Below are 26,338 nucleotides of genomic sequence, written 5' to 3' on the forward strand. Positions count from 1 at the left end.
TAATGATAAAGTCTGATTTTAAGTCACAATTCTGAAAAGTGACACTTTTAGAAAGTTGCCATTTTCTTGTCCCAACCATTTGCTGCCTGCAGTCTGTTCCTGGGTCACACAACTAGGTGCAGCTGGCATTTGGTCTTTGTGCATTGCTCCCTGACAGTGAGATAAACGGAAGCTAGGTTTTGGCAGGATGGGCCACTCTGACTTGCACATCACAAAGTTTATACCTGAGCACTCTCACAAAGAGTTTGTCACTAGTCTTTTGTGTCCCCAGACAATCTTGGGCAAGGGCAGGGAGTAAGGGAAGGGTTAAGTAAACAACACCACTGTGATTCTGTAAATTGTAGGGGATGTTTTACAATAGAAACAGCCTCAGGTGTACTGGTTCCTCTGGTATTGTTAACAGCTACTAGGAACTATGAGGCTCAGTCCAAGCTACAACATGTGCTCTCCTGTAGTTCACATTGTAATAATAGAAAACATGGAGGAGATAGAATATGATGTTAATGGGGTGCTCCTGATCTACAATAATAAAAGGCTGATGAACATTCTATTAAAAAAGCAAGAAGATAATGCAGAATTACAATTAAGGATGTATTAAATTTGAAAAGGCGCAGTGTTTATTTCACCTTTATAAAATTGGTATTACTTCCTTGGGAAGTTGTAAGCGTAAGTGGCATTATGTTTAGATCACTGTAGGAAATTCACTTTTTTTGCATGGTCACCACAGAGTTTTCACTTTCTTATGGACCCTATTTTTACTGGACTTAAAACTCCATGCAGTTAACCTTCTTAAATAAGAGTTAAGTGTTTATTGCCCCACTTTAAATAAGTGGAAATTGGCTTAACCCTGGTTGGCACAATAAACTTTCTTATTAGGTTATAGGATATGGTGCGGAAACACACCCCTGGCTTTCAAAGTAAAATGGCACCTATGAACTGTAACTCCTATTGTGCTATCTAGTAAAGTGACAAGCAAAACATGCCTTTCAGGCCTACTCTGTGTAGCTTGACAGCAGCAATTGAACCCTGCTGCACAGACATGTAAAAATCACCATTTTGACAGGTAGGAAAACCCATCTATAAATATGTTGCGCTGCGGCCTACCGCGACGCACCCAGAGGCACCAATTCAGAACGCGGTAGTTGCCGCGGTTCCTCTTTTCGGCCACCGGGCATGCTGCTTTCTTTTTTTCCTTGCACGAGGCCCTAGGTTTCACATCGGGCCTCAGCGAGTTCGGGAGGCGGCATGGCCTAAGAATTAGTTTGGCCCCATTTATCCCGCTTTAGCACATACCTGTTTTTTTGTTTATTTCTCTTCTTCTTTCTTCTGTTTTTTGTTCTTCTTTTATGGTCTATATCTCTTTTGGGGGGAACCATATTTTTGCTTCCTTTTCCCACCACATTTTTTTTTTTCCTGCATGCATCAAGATCCCTATCTAACATGGTGTCCTCATCTACATTTTCTATGATAGCTGTCCCAAACTAACATGGCGTCTTTTCCATCCCTCCATGTCACTTCCTGTTTTTGGGTATATAAGGACTCAGACACTTGATATCCGTGCGCTGCAACATTTCTTTTTGGTGGGGATCACGCTCTGGTTTTTTCCTGTCCCTTTTTTCTGCTTCTTTCTGGTTTTCCAGTTATATTTTTGTTTTTTGACACCTTACGTTGCCTGTGCTTTTGTTGTTCCAGGGAGTTCCTGCCTTGAGGTTTTTTGTTTCCTTTGGGTTTTTTCCTCAGGGACTCCTTTTGGAGGGCACAGACTGCCTTGACGTTTCCTTGTCAGCAGCACATTGGCTACCAAAAAGGGTCACCCATATCTTGACCAAGGCAGGACCTACAAGCGACAAGACCATCTTGCAGACAAGTCTGGTAAGCGACGAGTCAATCGTGACAAAATATTTATTAAGGCACTCCTAAGCACACATTGCGACCCACAAGGTAGGGTGCATAGCATTTTAAAAGTGGAACATGTGTGACATTAGAAATGGCATATTTACCCAGTGATTAGGCCCAGAACAACTTTGTCAGAGGTCAGACTGTAATTATATACTTTAAACTATACAGTTTTACCTGTACCATTATTTACAAAATCCATTTAAAGACTTGTTTTTATATTGAATGAAAATCCAATCTAATCTATAACTTTGACCTGTACCTGCTACAGATTCCATTCAAATACATTTTAGTATTTTTTTTTTTACTCCAATCTCATGGTTAAGTTGGATTTTTATTTCATGTATTGGAAATATACATTTTAGAGAGTTATCTTTACCCTTCCTGAAGATGTTGGGGGCTAATGGACATTAGCTCTTCAGCCACTGCTGAGCCTCTTCATGGCCTGACAGAGGTGTAAAATTTAAGAGGTGTGAAAACTGCTCCCAGAGCACAGACAATGACCTGCATGTGCGTGTTGGAGGGAGGATGGGGTGGTGTGTTCTTGCCCTTACTGGAAGACCAGTTATGGACACCCCAGGAACTTCACTAACTTCAAAGGAGCCGGTCGTGCCTTTTTCCTCTTAGGTTGGCACGAAACGTAGTGGGGTGAAAGCTACCCTAAGAACCGGTTTTAAGTGACCACTGAGGAGGGGAATCCTCAATACCCTGGCAACACTTCTGTGCAGGGACACATCCTCTGCACAGTGAAGAGAAAGGTTTCGCCATCTTGGATTTTGAGAGCGAGGGGTGCTGTGAGATTGTTTGCTGCACTTCTACCCCATTGAATAGGGAATGCCCAGGAGTCATCCTCACCCACTAGCCTGAGCAAGGCATAATGGTGTACCAAAGGCATCAACCATAGCATATTTTTGGGGCCTGTGAAAGATAAGAAAAGGACTGGGCCTGCTCTCTGTGACCTGAGAAGAGCCTTGAAGGACTTGGCCAGCTCCTTCTTGTACGGAAACACAAAGAAGTGGACTCCAAGGGTCAGATGGCTGAACTCCAGTGTGGCTACAGTGATAAAACAAGCTACAAGAAGCCTTTTTCCTGAAGTCCCCAGCTGACCAGTGGAAACTGGACCTGGAATGGACTTTGCTGTTAGCCTATGCCTGGCACACTGTGATTCTCAAAGTAAGGTCCCTGGTGTCCTGGGGGGGTCTGAGAAGTGACTCCTGTTGTTTGGCCACCAAAAGAAAGTTTGACAATTTTCCTCCAGAGCCTCAGCTGGACATGTTGTGAAATGCATCTGACCAACTGTTACATGAATCAGATTGAATTTCAGCTTTGTCTCCTTCATGGCTCCCAGCACTACTTCCATTCTGTGATGGGATTTAGAAATCTTTCAGGAAGGAATCTCCAGAGCTTCAATGCTTTTCTTTAAAAAAGGGGCAAAGTCCCTTTTCAAAGTGGTACTTAGAAACTTTTTCAAACTTTCTAACTTCTGATCACCCTCAATTTGTGTCTAGGTCCCAGTCTACTGCTCCCATAGATTATCACTGGGTCTTGTGCTCTACTTAACAACTTTAAAAAATCGTATTTCCAGTTACCCTTTTTGGATTTTTGTAATTTTAGTGTAATTTTGTTTATTAAATCTTAATCGGATTGTTTTTTTTTATTATTTAGAGTTCTGACTTTATTACTGTTTTGGTACATTGCACTTTACATTGTACTTTACACATTGCCCTACGTTAAGCCTGTCTGCTCTGTGCCATAGCTACCACAGGGTTGAGCTCAGGTTAGTTTAGTGACTGAGAATTCACCTTGACAGAAGTGTTTGCATTCCTTGTGGTGGGCAGTTGCTGACCCCAAACAATATTCCACTTTCTTACGAGTATCCACCCATGTCAAACCTATCCCCAACTCAAACAATATTTGTGTGTCTATCATACATATTCAAAACTAATATGAGTGCTTTAGGCAGACCGACTCTCACATCTCTTACGCATACCTGATAGCAACATGTACCCATCAAAAACAGATGAAGGAGGAATTCTTGGTTTGCAGGATTTCACAGCATTTGCAATTTCCCTGAAACAAGTAAAAGTGAACATTTTTTAGAGGAGTGAGAGTAACCTTCGAGCCAGACACAGATTTTTAAATAAAGCAAAGGCTTAACAGGAGAACCCTATGGCATACAAAACCTCAATTGAAATGAAAACTTAGATGTACTGACGTTTGAATAACATTAATAAGCACATAGCCTGTAAGGGCAGATCTACTAATCTTGTATCAATACTAGTGGAATTGGGAACAGCATATCATACTGACAGCAGTGGGCCAATTAGTAGGCATGCTTTTGAGAAAAACTGCACTAGCAATTGAACACTGTAGCAGGATGAATATGGTAGAAAGCAAGCATTCACCTTCATTATACAGGTTCCGCTGGTTTTAAGGAAGTGTACAAAAGAAAGTGAACCTTCAAACCTGTCGTTATTTACAGAATTTTGACACTGTGCATGGCTATCCAAGACATGATTGGTTTCAAGATATGAAGGTCGAAGCTGTGCAGTTGACTGCCTGTATGTTTCTGTGGCTCTGACCAGGAATAAGTAATGCAAGTCCTACGTTGTGTCCAACATGTTGCTTGAAACAACACTATTCAGTGCATTTCCTACCCCTCTACCATCTGTGAGTCTCTCTCAGCTATCTGCTTCACTGACGGATGACCTTTAGGTCTGATATATTCAGGGACACTTCTGAAAGAACACAATATGGGAGGAGGGAAACAAGGATTACTAGAGAAGAGGGAAGGTAGAAAGGGGAAAAATTAGCATGAAAGGAATAGGAAAGAGGTTAGAAAATAGGGTGCATGAACATTTCACATATATAAGCCAAGCCTTCATCAACCCCATTTCACTCTTTCCCTCTTCTTTCAAACTCCATTACTGTTCTTCCCCTTTCCCAGGCTCATGTCAAAGGCATACCACCCTCTAGATGGCACTACGCCATTCTTTGATGAACTTGACACGATCCTGGACTCTTTTCCAAACCCTCTTTATTATCAGAGGTCTTAATCGTAATCTGAACAATATAAGCACTGTATCTTCAGGTCACTCGAACTAAAGCCACTTAACTCAGTAACCATCTCAACCTGGATAAATACATATTAAATTTAGACAAGTACTCACTCAGATTCCTAAGCACCTCAATGACTAAGCAGTAGCTCTCAAAGATTCCACAACACTGCTCTATGTCTTCAAAACCTCATCAGATTCCAACATTTGCACACTCAATGAGTGCTTCGTTTCTCCCTTTTTGCAAAAAACAAACCAAAATCAAGGCACTGGCCAGTCAGTCACCCCCCCCCTCAACTATCGCCTGATCCCTTGTCTACCTTGTTCCAAAAATACTTACATTTTTGTTTTCAACAATTTCACACTGCAGTATCTCCAACCATAACATCCTTAACACTCTTCAGTCTGTCTCTGGGAGCCTCCCTAAAAAGAAACAGCTATCTCCAGAGCGAAGCATTATTGTCATGGGCCAACACAATTGACTATCCACTATCGTTAGTCTACTAAACCTCTCAGTGACATGCTTATGTTAGCATCAACAGCATCTGCTTTTGACTTTCATGTCCTTACCCCTCACAAATTGGGAGAGGTCCCTTTTCTTTCGTTTCAGAGCAGGTATAGTGTGGAGGTTACTGTGCTTTCGGGTGATAGTAGCCTGTCCCTGGAGATCCTGTCCTGCAGTGCACTTGTGATGGTCACGGGGAGCAGTCATTGCTTCATTTTATGTTCTTTTGCTAATTTTTTAATTTTCAGTTCAGAACCTTTCTTAAGCCGTTGTTGAACAAGATGGGGCACCTCAAATATAGAGAAGCGGTTTTCCACTTAGACATGTGAAACAGCCAGGAAATATGCTTGAGAGTAAGCTCCTTCCTCCATGCTGTCGCAAGAGGTAGAAAGTCTATGGAAAGGCAGGCCAGGGCACAGCTTTTTAAATCTCAAGGACAAGGACAGGCGCACTTATGAAATGCCGAGTTTATTGCCCAATTTTATGTATTTTCCTTTTAGCTTACTACTCAGATTTGTATTCATATGTGTGTTTTGTGCAGTTGCTGGATTTAGCATTAATATGGTAGTGACGATCAATGCTGCTATTGCATCTAGCCATGAGCTATAGCTGACTTTGTCATTAATTTTACTATGTAAGGTAAAAGGTTTATTGTTAAGTTACTTAAGACAATAACAAAAGTGAAAGAAAAGGAGATACACTATTTAAAAAAGAAAAATACATTTCTGATGTTACTAAGTATCCGTAAAAGGATTATACACATTGTCCAGTTGATTCAATTTGAGCTTCTTAGGAACTCATTTTAAAGCTTAAAAGAGTGTTGGTACTTAAGATTTTGTTTGCTCCAGTGTGAGTTGAGCATCGCTTGTTGCCATTATAGTCCATAATCAGGCACTGAGCTGTGAGCTAACCTCCTGTGGATCACAGGGGCGGCAGTGCTTATTTATTGTTTTGATATTTCCTTTATGGTCAGCACCTGGCCGATTAAAGATTCATGATGATGATGATGATGAGGACTTTCACTATCAATAGCAGTTCAGATTTTTACTTCAGTGGCATCCTTTTCCCCTGACATCCAGTCTCACATCTGTAACTACCTAACCAACCCCAATCATTTTTGCCTAACATATTAACTGCATCATCTAAAATCTTTGCTGTGCTCCTCTGTTCAAGGATGCACACAAAACCTCATAACCACCGTGGGCACACGTGGCACATTTTAGGGCTGCTCAATATATGAAAGCTCTGCATCCACCTCCTATTCCACAGAGCTGAGGCTCTAATCACTGCTTCAGACACAAACAAGTGCCACAGGTACGCCCTCTTCAGTGACACTGCCGCTAATGTTTAAAGTCACTAACTTTGCTACACAAGGCCTTTTTAACTACTGGCAATCATCTCACAAAACAACACCAGACTGACTGGCTATCTGCCAAAAACACAGACTTGTACAATTTGTTGAACCTAGTATTCTACATTAGTTATTGGGCTTCCCATATACAACTCAAAGATATCCCCTCATGCTGTTTATCTGCAAGCAACCTGAGTTTGGCAAATGTACTTACAACCCATCAATCCCCTCTGTGAAGCATCAAAAATTCAAGTCACTCCCTGAATACATGTCAGAAATCTCTGTCCTTTCTCCATTTAAGATTGATCTGGAGAACCACGTTTTCAGGATAGTACTGACAACTTGATACTCCTTGTCAAGAGCTCAGCCCAGCCTTCTCCACCAAGTTTCTCAATACAACTGATCCAGGGGCACATAAATGTATACAGTGCATATGCTTGGATATTGCAACATGGTTCCTATTTAAACTTATCAATCAGTTTTGCTAGGTATGGCCTTTCACATACACAATCTACACACTAAATTCATATTATTTTAGAGAACTACAGTAATCTTCAAAGTATCACCAAGTATGACCAGCATCAACACTCAAACTATGGAAATAGGATTGTGGGTGTGATGCAGCATTCTGTTCCCTAACTAACATGAAACACATTTTCAGTGCAGATTTTTTCAAGCAATACTCCCGCCTGAGTTGTCACAATGTTCCAGAAGTTTTCTTTTAGCACAGTAGTTAGTTTACCTTATATGTGCAGGAGTGGTTCCACAGCAGCCCCCAACAATGTTTACTAAACCATCCAAAGCAAAGTCCTGAAAACAGGAAGGAAAATGTATTATGTCAGATTGAGTGCATGTAAAGCTGATGAAAAAAAGATTGTTAGCACCGAGTGAACAGCTTCAACTATTTAGCATTAACGTGGGAGAAAATTCAGAGTTACTTTGACATAAATCGAGCAAATGGCGTCCATTACAGAACTACAGTTTATCTTAACTCACTTCCACCAATGACATTTCACACAAAAATGATGGTTCTTGATTTCAGTTTTGCTCCATTTGGGGAGTCAATCGAAGTTTGAGAGATGCCATATCCCTGCCAGATCTTCAGGATAACCACAATATAAACTCCCATTTGAGCTAATTGTATTAAATGTATCTTATGTGGACATCCCAAAAATCTCTCGAATCTTCGCTGGACACCACTGCCCTATCTGGGTGACCTTTGGGCAAGATGCACTTTTTATTCACTGCTATCACAATATATTAGGCTTTTCCAATAATTGTAGCAGTATCCATGGCTGCAATTGAAGTCATATGGAAAATGGAGTGACTGAGTGAAACAATGCTTTTTAGGCATTCCCATTTTCTGTGCAACAATGTATTCAACAGTGAAGTGTGGATTTTGAAAAGACAGCAAGGACTTTATTTCCATAGCTCAGTACAGACATACTTCTGAACTGATCAGCTACAGACCTTGCATCTCTGTAATACATGGCGAGGAGTTAACACAGTTCTATCCAGTATTTACGGCCACATGTATCAAGCTTTTTTCCGGTTGCAAATCAGCCCATTTGTGACTGCAAAAAAATCATTTTGGTGTGTATCAAACCCAAAGTTCAGTAGCATGTTACTGAATCGCAATTTTGGTTTGCGACCAAATACCAATTCGGTACTTGGAAGGGACATTGGTATGTATTGATGTTTTGCGACCGAATTCCGCAAAACATTAATGATTTACAGACCACTGAAGTGTAGTGGTAATGCATTCACAAATGGGAAGGGGTACCTCTGGGACCCCTTCCTATTTATGAACGTAAATTTAAGTTTGTTTAAGAGAAGGCGATGCTTCACAGGACCACTGAGTCAACCCTTAACAAAGAAAAGGGAAAAAAAGTTTCATTAAAAAAAAAGACTGCTTTATTTAAAAAACAATCACATACATGGTGGTCTGCTGACCTCAGCAGACCACCATTCCTGTGATGGCAGTAATTCCTAATGGGTCTCGAATTGGGACCTACCTCATTAATATTCATGAGGTAGGTCAATTTGCGAACCACTAGGAATCGCTAAATAAAACTTCCCTCACAAGGAAGGTACAATGCAATCTTCCCTCACAGGCAAGGTACAATGCAAGCTTCCTTCACACAGAAGGTACAATGCAAGCTTCCCTCACACAATGGTACAATGCAAGTTTCCCTCAGAGAGAAGGTACAATGCAAGCTTCCCTCACAGAGAAGGTACATTGCAAGCTTCCCTTACACAAAAGGTACAATGCAAGTTTCCCTCACAGAGAATGTGCATGTAAGCTTCCCTCACACACAGCAGATACAGTCTAGGTAGCAGCAGTGCATGCTTCCCTCACACGGAAGGTACAATGTAAGCTTCCCTCACACAGAAGGTACAATGGAAGATTCCCTTACAGGGCTCGAAAAATCCACTTCACTCACATTGGCGAGTCTTATTTGATGAGGTCGACCTATTTTTAATACTTACTCGTCCCTTCTGGCGAGTTGACACTGAACCAGTGTTCTGTTCAGTTGAAAAGTGGAGGGACAATAAAAGATGCCTTTAAATCTTGTTCTTATGTCACATTTGCTCTGTGTTCACAGACAGAGGTCAAAAGTCAGTTTTTCTTACAATTAATTTTCCTTCTGACTGCAGAGTTCAAGGACTTTGTAAGGTGAACTGTATGACCTGTTGCTTAGAATGTAAAATAAAAGGATATACGGTGTCAGGGTTTTCCTAACACACAACATTTAAATGACTAAGTCAACTGTGCAAACATTTAAAAATATATTTCAGCAGTTGTGAAAGCCATTTTTCATATTTCGGTGTGATGAAAAAATATTTTAATAGGATGAAAACAAATCAGAATACTTTACATGTTGATGTGCAAAGGATATGTTTTCTGAAACCCTATTTTCACAGATTGTTAATACACTATATAGTTTCATCAGTAAAGCTGCAAGTTAGTGGAGAGGTTTCTGGACATTTCCTGGAAAGCTACTATGTGTAGATGACAATATGCTACCACATCATGATTTAGTAATTTATATATTAAAATTGAGTGTTTGAACAAACTGAGAAACACTCCTGCCTTGATGGCAATGTTGTTAGTAAACAAAAAAAAAGTCCTAGGTTTTGTGGGCTAGACCTCATGGGTATGTGGGCTAGATTCTTGTGATGCATGCAGCAAACTTTAGTCTACTTAATCAAACAAGAGTTTTTTTGTACTGCAGAAATACTGAGCTCACATACTTATAGGTGCAATCATATGTGAGAATTAAGAAAAAGGCGACACTGTAAACTATTTGCCTAGGAACACACAATTTGAGACTCGTTTACGTGCCAAGTACATTACAGTAAGATCGAGTAGATTATTTAAGTTACTCGACCTGCAGGTCTAGTAACATTTTTATGACTTTTCGAGCCCTGCCTCACAGAGAAGGTACAATGCAAGCTTCTCTCATAGAGAAGGTACAATGTAATGTTCCTTCACACTCAAAGTATAATGCAAGCTACCCTCACAGACAATGTACTATGCAAGCTTCCCTCACACACAGCAGATACAGTACAGGCAGCAGCAGCGCATGCTTCCCTCACACACAGCAGATGCAGCAGTCAGCAGTGCATGCTCCCTCACAGAGAAGGTACAATGCAAGCTTCCCTCACAAAAAGCAGATACTGTACAAGCAGCAGTGCAAGCTTCACTCACACACAGAGCATATATAGCAGAGGCAGCAGCAGTGCACACTTCCCTCGCACACAGCAGATACAGCACAGCACAAGTTTCCACCACACACAGAGCAGTTACAGCATAGGCAGCATCAGTGCAAGCTTCCCTCACAGCAGATGCAGCACAGCAGCAGTGCAAGCTTCCCTCACACACAGCGCAGATACAGCACAGCAGCAGTGCAAGCTTCCCTCACAGCAGATACCGCACAGCAGCAGTGCAAGCTTCCCTCATACACAGCAGATACAGCACAGGCAGCATCTAACAAAAAAAGCACTTCTCCCCATGCGTAAAAAATAAATATGACCTTGTGCAATGCAACTGGTGTTAATGTAAAGCGCTCTCGTAACTACTTCATGCTTTAGCATTGAACATTAAAAAAAAGGTAGGAAGAAAAAGAAGGAATGTGGAGAAGGAGGGGGCAGGAGGGCAAAAAAAGGAGGGGGAAAAAGGAGAAATACGAAAAAGGAGGAGGAGTAGGAAGCAGGAGGTGATAAGAAAGAGTGATAGGGGTACAGGTTGGGGTTTCACAGAATCACACAGCAGTGCTGGGAGGAAAACCAGAAACCAGACTGCAATGAAACATAATGCGGGCCAAAACCACCACATTTAATCTCCTAAAGTAAACTAAACCACCTTTCAAAAGAAGTTGCTCTGCTATTAACCACAATCCAATTTCCAGCACAGGTAGGAGTTATAAAACAAGTGGGCGCTGTGAAGAAGAAAAGAAAGGCGCACGGCCACCATGCTGAAAGATAAAGCACAGCAGCCGTAAAGTGTGTGCCAAGCTGATCGAGTGCTCGTTGAGAATTACAATAAAATAAAATGAGAACATAAAGCAGATGCATGCTACATCAGGAGCACAACGTTGACTAGTTTTCAATTTAAAAACATGCAACGACGTGGGTCAGACTAATATAATTTTTGTTTAGAAGATGCAGATGCAGAGTACAAAATTACACCAAACTAGGCCCCCCCAAATAACACAAAAAGCACTTCATCTCCCTGTGCATAGAAAATAAATATGACCTTGTGTAATGCAACTGGTGCTCATGGAAAGCGCTCATTACTCTATCAATGTACATAAAAATAAACAAAGACCTCGGAGGGGTGGTGGTGGGAGTGGGCAACCAGTGTTGTGGAAGTGGTGAGGAGGTGGGTGGGACGACGCAACGAGAGAAAGTGATGGACAAAGCTTAAGTTGATCGTAAACAGAAAAAAAAGTAAATTAACACCAGACATTTTAATGCTTACCACACACATTCCGCATTGTTAATAAGGGAAGCTTGAGAACGTGACTTATTGAATATAACATGAGGTCACATAAACCACGCTTAGCCCTCCACAACTGCAAAAATCACTTCAAGTTGCCCAGCACATTACCATTCCATTGGTGTGACAGAGGATTCTTTGTGTGCATGAGTGCTTTATGAGCAAGTATCAAGATATGCAGTCCTCTCGCTGCTTTACACAGCTATGCTCTAACAATCATAAACAAGTCAGTGTTGCTATTTATGAGGATTGTGCAACATGCTTGTTCTATGCTGTTCAGTTCACCTCTGCCTCAATTTGCTGGTCTGTGACTGATGCCTTTAAAATAGGCAATGTGCTCTGATTGGTCCGGTAGGGTGATATCAGCTGTCTAGCACCAGGTTTGTAAAGAGGCCTAGAATGCACTTGGCACCTCAGGTAATAGGGTCCTGTTTCTTGCTTTGTTTGAAGATTGGGACACTGTTGCAGAGCCCTTCCAGCACCACATGTTTAGCATGTCACCATTTTACAGTTAAACATGTGGAAAATTTTACTGAAAAAATTGAGTGCGTTAATAAAACATGCCACCAGAATTTTTGAAAAAATACGTTTAGCTGTCAATACTAGAGGACACAATTTTAACAGAGACAAATCCGGTTCTGGCCTCTTGTGTTCATACCACAATGTCATGTATGTTGGGAGTTGTAGTTTTTTTCCCACTTCCTGGAACCAAGTAGTAGACTGAATCAGGACAAGATTAAAGTGGTTTATAAAGGGATAAACTAGGATGGTTCATAAAAGCAGGGAGGTCTACTCAGAGAAAATCACATAGAGCTGAGGTGATACAAGAACGGAGTGCTTTAAATATGCGCAACTAGATAAAATAATACAACTTTTTGGGGTTAAAAAATTGAGACTCCCCCACCTAAATTCAGTGCTGTTCTGAATGACTACACACCTCACCACCCAACCTGCTATAAAGGTTGTACATGAGGTTAGATGACTGTTCCAAATGAATTGCAGCGGACGTCTTTTGCGGTTCAAGATGGAGTGGGGCAGGAAAATGTAAAACTGACAGTCGAGTTTGTGTATACTTGCCTTATCTGACAACATTAAAAACACTTTGAAAACAGGCTAGCACAATTAGCAAGCCATAAAACTGGATGTGCAAAGCATGTGTAATCTGCTCAAATAATTGTTTTTGAGCAGGGGTGAGCCACTAGGGCAGATATGTGTCTTAGTTTCCGAGTGATCGGTAACAACAGAGGCTGCGTGGGGTTAATGTCGTGTCAGTGGCATTCCTTACATATGCCAAAATTGCACAACACGGTGTCATGATGGCAAATAGCGGCTCTAGGACATGTAGGGAATGCCAGGCGCAAGTTTGTTCTCGCAAACGCTGTGGCAAAAAGCACCATGGTCTCATGGTCACCAAATACTGGTTACGGTGCCCATGTGCATTCGCTATCCGAATAAATTCAGTTTGAACATTTTGGTCATAACTGTACTTCAACTTTGCACTGCTGATGCTATTGTAATATTTATATTCCAATATTACAAATGTCATAACTGTAATTTCACTTTGCACTGTTGATACTGGTGTACTATTCACATTCAGATATTGCAATGTTGTTAATATGGTAACTATGAGCACATGTGATGTGCAGTTGGAAACTGACACAAAATTTCCAGGTGTTACAGTGGTGGCCATCTTGGACGGGGCCCATGTATAAAATGGACCCCTCCCATGATTACTTGCTCACTATTCCTCTGTAGCCTGAAAACAGACTTCTCCTCCGCTCCGGCTCAGCTGTTCCTGTGCAGCTGTCTTTGGAGTGGTTATCTCGGCATCTCAGCTGTTCTGCAGCTGAGTAGCAGTTCTTCTTTGATTCCCATGCGTGCGCTCCGGATCGAACGCGTCATTCAGAGCAGGCGGTGCTCTGCGCGGTAAGAGGGTTGCCACAAGGATTCCGGATACTTTAATATCCTTGTATTAAGATCGAAGCACACGGCCGAGGAATTCAATTTGATGTTAGTTCTTGAATCGCACGGTGGACGAATTCCGTGCGCATGTGGTGTAGTTGTAGCTGTGCAAAGTTGAGGAATTCAATGCACATTTGGTGTTCCTAGTGGAACCGCATGATAAATTACGAGCGCTTTTGATGTTATTGTGAAAGCGCACGACATAGGAATTCAGTGCGCATTTGAGATTATTGTGGAAGCACACAACAGAGAAATTCAGTGCACATTTGATGTTACTGTAGAAGTGCACACTTGAAGAATTTAGTATGCATTTGGTGTTTGTGGTGAAAGCACACTGCTGAAATATTCAGTGTGCACTTAAACAGTTCGACCCGTACACAAGTCCATGTCTGATCCTGCACATTTTATAGTTTTGTTTCTTTAAAGAGTACACTTCCAATCTGGAAGAATTGGAAGAAGGTTACAGTCATTTTATGAACAATAAAATACACTTGTGCAAGAAACGAGTTCTAGAGGTAAGACACCCTTGTTTCTCAGGGGTTGATCTAAGAAACAGAGAATCAAAATACTACCTACATAATTGCATTTGCCAGGTGGCAAGTGAGATGCTTATGCTTTTTATTTGTGTTTAACGCTTTCCTTTCACAGATCTCCCTCCTCGCAGTCCCCTTCCCAACACCCTTCCCCCACCTGGTCACTCCAATAATCTGTGTTAACACGACATTCAGATTTGGTGATGCCTGGAGGTGAAACATTCTATCAGCGTGCAAGCCCCGAGGAATATTGCATTGACAAACAGCCCTAGAGCCCCGTCCAAGAAGCCTTTGAGCCGAGCAGAGGCTCGATAATTAGATCAGGTCCTCTCGGGTGTGTTAGCCTCGTTGTCTGTGCTTATCACACGGTTATTTGTGTTCCGCTCCAGGCTTTGAACGATAGTCTGACAGAAGTGCATGAGGGAAAAGTACAGAAGACGCCAAAATGCTGTTGTTCCTAAGATTAATAGGGGTGTGCCAGTCGCCACTATGGTGAAATACATCGTAACATAACACAGCCTAACTTTCTTTCGACACATGGTCTCAAGGCTGCATAACAGGGCCAGTCCCATGGGCGTGAGCAGCACACTAAAAGGCGGGACCAATGTAAGTAATTGCCCACAGAAAAGCAAGTATTTTCAAAGGGCACGCAAAGGAACAATTTGCAAAAGGTGGGCGTGTTCTAAACCCACAGATGAGATGCATCATGCCTCGCAGAGGCAGCACATGCGCTGCCTTTGAGAGACCTACAAGGGAGGCAACCTGCAAAAAATTGACATCAGTTCTACTTCGGAGTGATGTAAGGCAAGGAGGAAGAATATGAAGCATCTCTTATTTGAATATGATTACTAAGCAACGTTACTTGAACCAAACACGTTATAAACATTTAAGCATACAAAGGCCACTGTCCAAACCACTGTGTGCTACCTTGTCTCAAATAATTAGTGCCGCAGTGTTCCCTGACTCGATTTTTATCTTCACACATACTTGTCATAAAGCAGCAAGTAGGAATAGCCAAGCTGGCAGAAAAATAATAAATGCAACAGAAAGTTGTAATAGAACTTAGTTATCAAACCATTTGTTTGGTGGTAAGAAAATGAGGTCTAACCATATAAATTATAATTTACATAGCTACTAACATCACAGAAGTGTATATTAAACCTACAAAAATCGACCTCATTATCAATCAACTTCTACACAATAAAGAGATTGATTTTGACTGATATGGTGCATTACAAGTCAAGAAACCCAAATGTCATCTGAAAAGTAATAAAGTGGAACTGCCTTTGGCATCCCTGGCGGATCATTCCAAACAAGACCATTTAAATGTCCGAGTGAATGGATAGACCACATACACATCCCGTTGCTGTACTCTATCAGTCCACAAGCCCACTGTTATCATGAGACTTTCTCAAAAAAAAAGCCTGGTTATGGTAAAAGCTAATACAGAAGACTTGACCAGTTGCAACTAAACAGAACTCCTTCTTTCAGAGATCCCAGAAAGGTAAAAAAGAAACTGTCGTATTCACTCTGAACACACATGATGAGTATATAAATGTTGAAAAAACATGGACTATGGTAGACCTTGGCCTCACATCAATGCCTCTAAAGCAAGATAGATACTTGGCTCATTTGTCATTTAAAGGATAGGGAAACTACGGGAACATTCCTGGGCTGAAAGTGTGGTGCACCTGCATTATTTACCATTCTTATATAGTGCTGCTCTTACTCCTGAGGGTGTCAGTGTGCCTTGAAAGGACTGTGGTCTCCAAAATAATTTAAAACATGGAAACATCAGGGGAGGACCAGAAGAAGAGGGGGGTGGCCTTGAGAGAAGGAAGATTATCTCAAATAAAGATCAGACCTTCATAGGGTGGTAAGAAGGAGGAAAATTAATATAACCATTTAGGTCAACATGTAAGATTTATATTTTTTTCCACAATAAGAAAATGTATTCCTGACATCTCAAAAACTGAGAATCTGAAGAAATAACACCAACAGTTTTTTTTTTTTGTCATGGCCGAGTCAGGATTTGAAACTTGTTGCTTGCAGTCTCAGAGTGTATTTTGCTTCCGATGTTTTAGCGCCTTTTTACGAGAGGAGATATGCGGCCTACTTATGTCTAAGGGATTTCATATTTTGTTATTCTGACCAGTATCGACTCAGCGTCTGCAGGTGCCCAGGTCTGACTGTTTTAAACCAAAGAGAAATACAGGGGGAGCACTTCTTTGGCTCAGCCAATGGGCCTGATCAAGGGACCGCTTGAATATTATTCCTTATGGGTTAAGTGATAGCTACATTTTAATTTGCAGTTGGACTTGAAGCCTAAATCATAATCAGTGATTTTCAGGATCCAGCTGTATTTGGTTTTGACTGTGGAATCATTCTTACCACTAACTATTCCTTCCCGAACTGTGCCTAATTGTGGACTAATTGCGACTTGGAAAACTAACCCGTGGTACACTAAAATTATAATTTTGGCCACTGGGTGAAACAACTATTCATTTCAGGTGGAGAATCGTTGGCTGACTTAACATTTTGGGACTGTTCTGTGGCCTTGAAGGCACTTGTGCTGCTCAAACCCACAGGTGTACCACTCTTGCATGCGCATACACTGAGAAATGATGACAACATGAACAGATGTGATAGCCATCTTGATACAATGTAGCACTCTGTTGGCACTTTACCCCTCTTGGCAATCACCAAAGAGAGTTAAAACGTAAAATCTGAAAGTTCTTCAAAACAGCAGGAGGATTACAAACTTTTCCCAAAGGTTACATTGGCATCCTATAGTACGGGAATTTTAGTTTCTGAGTACACAAGTGCTACCACTGTGATGAGGGACGTATCTTATTTCACATGGTGACCCACATGGTAGACAGGCCTTCAGGTTTTTCTGTGTTTTTTCTTATTTTAACAGCCCTCATTTCAAGCAAGTAAACATGTTACTTTTCACAGCTATGGTGCTGTCTTGACACTGAGAGGGTTAGGTACAATTACACACTTCCTATAGTATCGGAGTTACAAAACCTCTATCTCCTCCTGGACTTGAGCCTTGACTACAAGATGTGCCACCCTTGGAGAGTCATGAATATAAAGAGAGTGACTTTTTTAACCAATATACTAGCAACAGTGCGTTGTGCCCTGAGGCAGCTGCCGCTAATCAAAAGTAGTGGGGTGTAAAAAAAAAACAAAAAAAAACTTACTTGCCACTCCCGGTCCTACTGCCAGCAGCCTCAATGCTCTTCTCCTCCCGGCAGTCACTTGGGCACAAACGTACAGGCTCCCAATCCAGACACTGCTATACCAAGCATGAGAGCAGCACCAGGATTGGCCTAAGCAGACTGGTCTGATGCTTGCTCAGGCACAGGAAGCCTGTGCCATTTCTCCACCCGGCTGTGCAACATAGCTGGGTTGAAGAAATGTAAGTGTGCAAGACGGTTTGGTCGTGCTAAGACAGCTGGTCAAACCGACATGAGCACTTCACAGTGCCCATCATTCCTCCCTACCATGGCCTGGCCCCGCCCCGCCCTATATTCCATGGCTGTCAGCGAGACAGTGATAAATAAAATTATAATAAAATTGTTTGATTGTGATTTTATTTTTCATTGCCTGACTCTGGGCAGGAGAGTGGCACTCCTCTGCTATGACGGAGGAGCTGCCCTTGCTGGTGCCCTTGGACACCAGTGGAAAATGACAGTAGATACCACAGATACCGGTCAAGTACCATAGACTATTGAGAGACCCAGAAAATAGGCCTTACGAGTTCAGACCCTAAATCCAGGGAACCAAATGCATCTCCATCATATCATATGACCAGTTAAGATCACTCGACAAAATCTGGAAATGGGATGACCAGGGATTGCTGTTTTGACATTTGCTTTCAAATAAATTCCAGGTAAGGTTGACCAACACTTATTCAGGGATGCACATTGGACCACATGGAGATAGAAGACAAGACTAGAATTCCTTGAAAATGGCAAGGAGAGACCCATGTCAACACAGGATGTATCAATCAATCTCTTCAAGGGCAATTACTGCCTTCTCAGAAAGAACCATACTCAAAAACCTTGCATGTTAAAGAGCCCAAGGACACAATGTCCAGGCACCAGCAAAAAGAGGACTTTTTCACCTCTGCTGATAGCCACACATAGAAGAGCAGCAAGGATGTCAGTCAGAAACACAGGAGGACACCAGACTTTGGAAAAGCCCCCCACCCACCAGCAATTCAAGAGTAAATAAGTCTGTCCCAAGCCTCGGAGGCATAGCCACCCCTTTAATCATGTTACGTAGGACCACTGGTGCCCACCTCAGGCTGAACAGAAGAATCTTGTATATAGGACACAATACAGGGACAAGAGTATGACCGTTCTTGCGCTTGAAACTGCAAAGCTAGTCTCCATACAGCAGTGAATGGCCATCAGAGACCAACTGAATGCAAAGGAATGACTGAAAAGGTGAAGGGCTAGAATAGTAAGCAGTCCTTATTGAGATGGAAAAGGTTATCCTGCTCAGCAGAGCGTGTGTCCCTGCCTCAAGTTCTCAATAGCAAGTTCTGTGTTGTTTTGACTTTTTTGTGCCTCAGTACATAATAACAATTACACATGTTGCTGGGAGTGACTTGACAAGAAATACAATTCAGAGCAGTGCACTATGTGCACCCTCCTCTTCTACGCTTGACTACCATCAACTCGATAAGCTGTAGGGGATAGAGAGTGTTGGAAGCAATGGATTAAATAGGAAGGGCAGGTGTTTTTACCTGCTGCCTGCCAAGAAGAGCTGATTGAGGGCCTCTCTCATGTTTTTGGATCAGTTAGTCATTCATCTGCAATATAGTAATTCCCTCCATGCGGGACATAGATAATTTTTATGTGTACTGGTTACAAAAAAAACTGTGTGTGAAGATCGTTTGTGACCTTTGGCTGTGCAGGAATCTCTTTTGATTTCCTGCACTACAGTGGCATTTTAGATGACGGCTTAGAGAGAGCCCCAGACAGCAATTTGAATTGCTGGACGTCTCCCGAACACTTCTGGGGCCCTTTGAAATGGACCAGGCTTGAGGACATGAAGGACATGAGAGAGAGAGAGAGAGAGAGAGAGAGAGAGAGTACCTTTGTAGGGTAGGAAAAATCCTAGCCTAATTGCTGCCTCTTTCTTTCCCAAAAGTATTCTCCCCATCAATCAATCAGGAATTTGTAAAGCGCACTACTCACCCATGAGGGTCTTAAGGTGCTGAGGAGGGGAGGGGGAGAAGGGGGTGCAGAGGTGCTGCTACTGCTCGAACAGCCAGGTCTTGAGAAGTTTCCTGAAGGTAAGGAGGTCTTTGGTCTGGCGCAGGTGGGTGGGAAGAGTGTTCCACGTTTTGGCGGCAAGGTGCGAGAATGATCTACTGCTGGTTGTAGTTCTGCGGACGCGTGGGACGGTTGCGAGGGCGAGGTCGGCGGAGCGGAGATGTCGAACTGAGTTTGAGGTAGCTGCTCTTCATCCATTCGGCGATGACCTTCATTCCTTCGTGGATGTTGGTCTTGGCGGAGTCCTTGGTGAGGGAAAGGAACTGCTGGGTGTCGTTGGCGTATGAGATGATGTTGAGGTTGTGGGATCGGGCGAGGTTAGAGAGTGGGCCATGTAGACGTTGAAGAGGGTCGGGCTGAGGGACGAACCCTGGGGTATGCTGCAGATGATTTTGGTGGCCTCGGAGCGGAATGGGGGAAGGCGGACTCTCTGGGTTCTGCCCGTGAGATAGGAGGGGTCCCAGTCCAGGGCTCTGTTGCGGATTCCTGCATTGCTGAGGCGTGAGCGTTGGGTGTGGCGGCAGACGGTGTCGAACGCGACCGAGGGGTCCAGCAGGATGAGGGCCGCAGTTTCGCCATGTCCAGTATGGTTCTGATGTCGTCGGTGGCGGCGAGGAGGGTGGTTTCGGTACTGTGGTTGCTACGGAATCTGGATTGGGAAGGGTCCATGTAGGAAGTTGGCTCTGTATGCACTATTTCAAAGTAAGGAATAGTATGCACAGAGTTCAAGGGTTCCTCTTAGAGGTAAGATAGTGGCAAAAAGAGATAATACTAATGCTCTATTTTGTGGTAGTGTGGTCGTGCAGTAGGCTTATCAAAGGAGTAGTGTTAAGCATTTGTTGTACATACACACAGGCAATAAATGAGGAACACACTCAGAGACAATTCCAGGCCAATAGGTTTTTGTGTAGAAAAATATATTTTCTTGGTTTATTTTAAGAACCACAGGTTCAACTTCTACATGTAATACTTTGCATGAAAGGTATTGCAGGTAAGTACTTTAGGAACTTTGAATAATCACAATAGCATATATACTTTTCAAATAAAACACATATAGCTATTTTAAAACTCGACATAGTGTAATTTTCACAGTTTCTGGGGGGAGGTAAGTAATTGTTAGTTCTTGCAGGTAAGTAAACCACCTACGGGGTTCAAGTTTGGGTCCAAGGTAGCCCACCGTTGGGGGTTCAGAGCAACCCCAAAGTTACCACACCAGCAGCTCAGGGCCGGTCAGGTGCACAGTTCAAAGTGGTACCCAAAACGCATAGGCTTCAATGGAGAAGGGGGTGCCCCGGTTCCAGTCTGCCAGCAGGTAATTACCCGCGTCTTCCGAGGGCAGACCAGGGGGGTTTTGTAGGGCACCAGGGGGGACACGAGTCAGCACAGAAAGTACACCCTCAGCAGCACGGGGGCGGCCGGGTGCAGTGTGCAAACACACGTCGGGTTTTCAATTGGAATCAATGGGAGACCAAGGGGTCTCTTCAGCGATGCAGGCAGGCAAGGGGGGGGCTCCTCGGGGTAGCCACCACCTGGGCAAGGGAGAGGGCCTTCTGGGGGTCACTCCTGCACTGGAGTTCCGATCCTTCAGGTCCTGGGGGCTGAGGGTGCAGGGTCTTTTCCAGGCGTCGGGATCAGGGAGTCAGGCAGTCGCGGTCGGGGGGAGCCTCGGGATTCCCTCTGCAGGCGTCGCTGTGGGGGCTCAGGGGGGACAACTTTGGTTACTCAGAGTCGCCGGGGAGTCCTCCCTGAAGTGTTGGTTCTCCACAAGTCGAGCCGGGGGCGTCGGGTGCAGAGATGCAAGTCTCACACTTCTGGCGGGAAATGCAGTTGTCTTTAAGTTGCTTCTTTGGAAACAAAGTTGCAGTCTTGGGTGAACAGGGCCGCTGTTCTCGGGAGTTTCTTGGTCCTTTTAGAGCAGGGCAGTCCTCTGAGGATTCAGAAGTCGCTGGTCCTGGGGAAAGCGTCGCTGGAGCAGTTTTCTTCCGAAGGGGGGAGACAGGCCGGTAGGGCTGGGGCCAAAGCAGTTGGTGTCTCCGTCTTCTCTGCAGGGCTTTTCAGCTCAGCAGTCCTCTTCTTCTTAGGTTGCAGGAATCTAGTTTCCTAGGTTCTGGAGAGCCCATAAATACAGAATTTAGGGGTGTGTTTAGGTCTGGGAGGGCAGTAGCCAATGGCTACTAGCCCTGAGGGTGGCTACACCCTCTTTGTGCCTCCTCCCAAGGGGAGGGGGTCACATCCCTATCCCTATTGGGGGAATCCTCCATCTGCAAGATGGAGGATTTCTAAAAGTCAGAGTCACTTCAGCTCAGGTTGCCTTAGGGGCTGTCCTGACTGGCCAGTGACTCCTCCTTGTTTTTCTCATTATCTCTCCTGGACTTGCCACCAAAAGTGGGGGCTGTGTCCAGGGGGCGGGCATCTCCACTAGCTGGAATGCCCTGGGGCATTGTAACACGAAGCCTGAGCCTTTGAGGCTCACTGTTACAGTTCCTGTAGGGGGGAGGTGTGAAGCACCTCCACCCAGAGCAGGCTGTTGTTTCTGTCCCCAGAGAGCACAAAGGCCCTCACCACATGGGGTCAGAAACTCGCCTCTCAGCAGCAGGCTGGCAGAGACCAGTCAGTCCTGCACTGAACAATTGGGTAAAATACAGGAGTCATCTCTAAGATGCCCTCTGTGTGCATTTTTTAATAAATCCAACACTGGCATCAGTGTGGGTTTATTATTCTGAGAAATTTGATACTAAACTTCCCAGTATTCAGTGTAGCCATTATGGAGCTGTGGAGTTCGTTTTTGACAGACTCCCAGACCATATACTCTTATGGCTACCCTGCACTTACAATGTCTAAGGTTTTGCTTAGACACTGTAGGGGCATAGTGCTCATGCACCTATGCCCTCACCTGTGGTATAGTGCACCCTGCCTTAGGGCTATAAGGCCTGCTAGAGGGGTGACTTACCTATGCCACAGGCAGTGTGTGGTTGGCATGGCACCCTGAGGGGAGTGCCATGTCGACTTAGTCGTTTTCTCCCCACCAGCACACACAAGCTGGCAAGCAGTGTGTCTGTGCTGAGTGAGGGGTCCCTAGGGTGGCATAAGACATGCTGCAGCCCTTAGAGACCTTCCCTGGCATCAGGGCCCTTGGTACCAGGGGTACCAGTTACAAGGGACTTACCTGGGTGCCAGGGTAGTGCCAATTGTGGAGACAACGGTACATTTTGGGTGAAAGAACACTGGTGCTGGGGCCTGGTTAGCAGGGTTCCAGCACACTTCTCAGTCAAGTCAGCATCAGTATCAGGCAAAAAGTGGGGGGTAACAGCAACAGGGAGCCATTTCTTTACACAAGCCCCCCCCCAGCCCACAGGCCAGGAGACTTAGCCAAAGCTGGGAGAGCCTTCCTAGTCTGTCAGGCGAGGAAGAGTAGAGGAAATAGGCTGGTTTGTTGCAGGGCCTACTCTGCCTTACATCCTCCTGTTCAGGTCATTCCCTCTGGGGACCTGACCCACTTCCACAGTGATAGGACCTAGTCTGAATTGCCTCTTGTCTGTGTCTTTAATGTCTCCACCCATTCTTTCTATTTTGGGGTTAGAGGTATCCACCTCTGCTAATCTTATCTTAGCCAGGGTCGCCCCTAGCTTACCCAAAGAGTTTACCCAGAGCTGGAGTAACCCCACCATGACCAACAGGGTCAAGGGGCCTAACTTGCTATTTGGCCTGGGGTCAGACTACCATGCCAAGGATAGTGCAGCCATAAAGGCTAACACCCAGCAGAGGCCACTGACAGCTGTCAGTGCCCAGAACCACACCTTTAGCTCTTCACCTACAAGGGAAGGGGCTAAGTTACAGGCTTCTTTGGGTTCAGGGTGCCTGTCTGCTGTATTAGAGTGGGGGGTTACCACATCTTGTAGTAAACACCCTTCTTCCACTCTTTCTTCTGTTAGCTAAGGAGCCACCCACTCAGGCTTAACAGTTGCCTGACTAGCCAGGACTTCTTGTGGGTCAGGTTGGACGTTACCAGTGCCACTTTTGGAGTTCTACCCTACTGGAGCAGAATCTCCTTGGCTTGCTGGAACCTTAGCTAAAGGTTGTCCACCCTTCCTACACTGTTTTCTTTTCTTTTTCTTCTGGGGCCTACTTGCAGTTACTGCAGGGGTAGCACCTCCAGAATCCTTGGGAGTGGACTGGCACTGGACCAGTTCCTCTCTTGGGCTCTGACTAACCTCTGGGTAGTCATTTCCAAGGAGACAATCAAGGGGGAGGTCTGTACTGACTACCACCCTTCTCCAGCTAAAAGTCCCACCCACTTCTATGGGCAAAAAAGCCACAGGCCTATCAGTAACCCTGTCTGGGCTAACTCCTACTCTGGCAGTCTCACCTGGGATGTACTGGTTTGAGAACACCAGCCTGTCATGCACAATAGTGTGACTGGCACAAGTGTCTCTCAGGGCAGTGGCTGGGATTCCATTCACCAGTAGGTGGTGGAAGTGTCTACTTCCCTCTGGAATCTCCAACTCACCTGTTGGGCCCTTCTTCCAGTTGAAGGCTATGAAGACTTCCTCATCTGAGGAGTCATCCCCAATGGCTACACTGGTCACCCCTGGGATTTTGCTAGGGGGTTTGTTTTTGGGACAAGAAGTGTCCTTGGTGTGGTGCCCTGTCTGTCTACAGTTTTGGCACCATGCCTTATTGGCATCCCAGTTCTTACCATGGTACCCACCTTTGTTTTGGGTTGTGTCTTGGGGCCCACCCACCTGTTCTGTTTTTTGGGGGCCTACAGAGGACTCTTTTTCTTTGTTTCTAGTGTCACCCACTTTCTCCTGGGGAGGCTTTGTAACCCCTTTCTTTTGGTCACCCCCTGTGGAAGTTTTGGTTACCCTAGTCTTGACCCAGTGGTCTGCCTTCTTTCCCAATTCTTGGGGAGAAATTTGACCTAGGTCTACCAGATACTGATGCAACTTTTCATTGAAGCAGTTACTTAAAATGTGTTCTTTCATAAACAAATTATAAAGCCTAACATAGTCATGCACTTCATTTCCAGTTACCCAACCATCCAGCGTTTTCACTGAGTAGTCTACAAAATCAACCCAGGTCTGACTCGAGGATTTTTGAGCCCCCCTGAACCTAATCCTGTACTCCTCAGTGGAGAATCCAAATCCCTCACTCAGGGTAGCCTTCATGAGGTCATAGGATTCTGCATCTTTTCCAGAGAGTGTGAGGAGTCTATCCCTACACTTTCCAGTGAACATTTCCCAAAGGAGATCACCCCAGTGAGATCTGTTTACTTTTCTGGTTGCACAAGCCCTCTCAAAAGCTGTGAACCATTTGGTGATGTCATCACCATCTTCATATTTAGTTACAATCCCTTTTGGGATTTTCAACATGTCAGGAGAATCTCTGACCCTATTTATGTTGCTGCCACCATTGATGGGATCAAACCCCATCTCTTGTCTTTCCCTTTCTATGGCTAGGAGCTGCTCTCTCCAAAGCCAATCTTTTGGCCATCCTGGCTAACAGGAGGTCCTCTTCACTGAGGCTATCCTCAGTGATTTCAGAGGTGCAGGCCCCTCCTGTGAGGGAAGCAGCATCTCTGACTATCACAGTTGGAATCAGGGATTGAGGGTCCCGGATTTCCCTAGTTAGGACTGGAAGGGGGGAATTCTCCTCCAAGTCACTAACATCATCCTCTGGGAGGTCATCCTCAGAGGGGTTGGCTTTTTCAAACTCTGCCAAAAACTCCTGGAGCTGTTGTTTGGAGGGTCTTAAGCCAATTGGGATTTTCTTTATTTTGCAGAGAGACCTTAGCTCCCTCATCTTAAGATGGAGGTAAGGTGTGAGGTCGAGCTCCACCACATTCTCTTCTGCACCAGGCACTATGTTTCTAAAAGTTGGAATACTTTTTAAGAATCTAAAACTATTTCTAGAACTTAATTCAAACTTTTAAACTCTAAAAGAAATGCTAACAGGGACTAACACAAGGCCCTAGCAGGATTTTTAAAAATTTAGAAAAATAGCTCAAATTGTAAAAATCAATTTCTAATGACAATTTTTGGAATTTGTCGTGTCATCAGGTATTGGCTGAGTAGTCCAGCAAATGCAAAGTCTTGTACCCCACCTCTGATCCACCAATGTAGGAAGTTGGCTCTGTATGCACAATTTCAAAGTAAGGAATAGTATGCACAGAGTTCAAGGGTTCCCCTTAGAGGTAAGATAGTGGCAAAAAGAGATAATACTAATGCTCTATTTTGTGGTAGTGTGGTCGAGCAGTAGGCTTATCAAAGGAGTAGTGTTAAGCATTTGTTGTACATACACACAGGCAATAAATGAGGAACACACACTCAAAGACAATTCCAGGCCAATAGGTTTTTGTGTAGAAAAATATCTTTTCTTGGTTTATTTTAAGAACCACAGGTTCAAATTCGACATGTAATACTTTGCATGAAAGGTATTGCAGGTAAGTACTTTAGGAACTTTGAATAATCACAATAGCATATATACTTTTCAAATAAAACACATATAGCTATTTTAAAACTCGACAGTGCAATTTTCACAGTTCCTAGGGGAGGTAAGTAATTGTTAGTTCTTGCAGGTAAGTAAACCACCTACGGGGTTCAAGTTTGGGTCCAAAGTAGCCCACCGTTGGGGGTTCAGAGCAACCCCAAAGTTACCACACCAGCAGCTCAGGGCCGGTCAGGTGCAGAGTTCAAAGTGGTGCCCAAAACGCATAGGCTTCAATGGAGAAGGGGGTGCCCTG

The 26,338-nt window shown here is 43.9% G+C and overlaps 1 protein-coding gene across 1 annotated transcript in view; it reads right to left on the reverse strand.

Annotated features, from left to right (window-relative positions):
• Positions 1-26,338, reverse strand: part of MTR (5-methyltetrahydrofolate-homocysteine methyltransferase) — a 484,998-nt gene that overhangs the window by 335,179 nt on the left and 123,481 nt on the right. Inside the window, exons 11-12 of the mRNA XM_069234453.1 lie at positions 7,551-7,618; positions 3,887-3,966 (exon numbers count right to left, since the gene is read on the reverse strand). Of these exons, the coding sequence (XP_069090554.1) occupies positions 3,887-3,966; positions 7,551-7,618 (148 nt within the window). The remainder of the gene's footprint in view (positions 1-3,886; positions 3,967-7,550; positions 7,619-26,338) is intronic.

The sequence above is a fragment of the Pleurodeles waltl genome, chromosome 5 (assembly GCF_031143425.1).
Source record: "Pleurodeles waltl isolate 20211129_DDA chromosome 5, aPleWal1.hap1.20221129, whole genome shotgun sequence".
Taxonomy (NCBI): Eukaryota; Metazoa; Chordata; class Amphibia; order Caudata; family Salamandridae; genus Pleurodeles; species Pleurodeles waltl.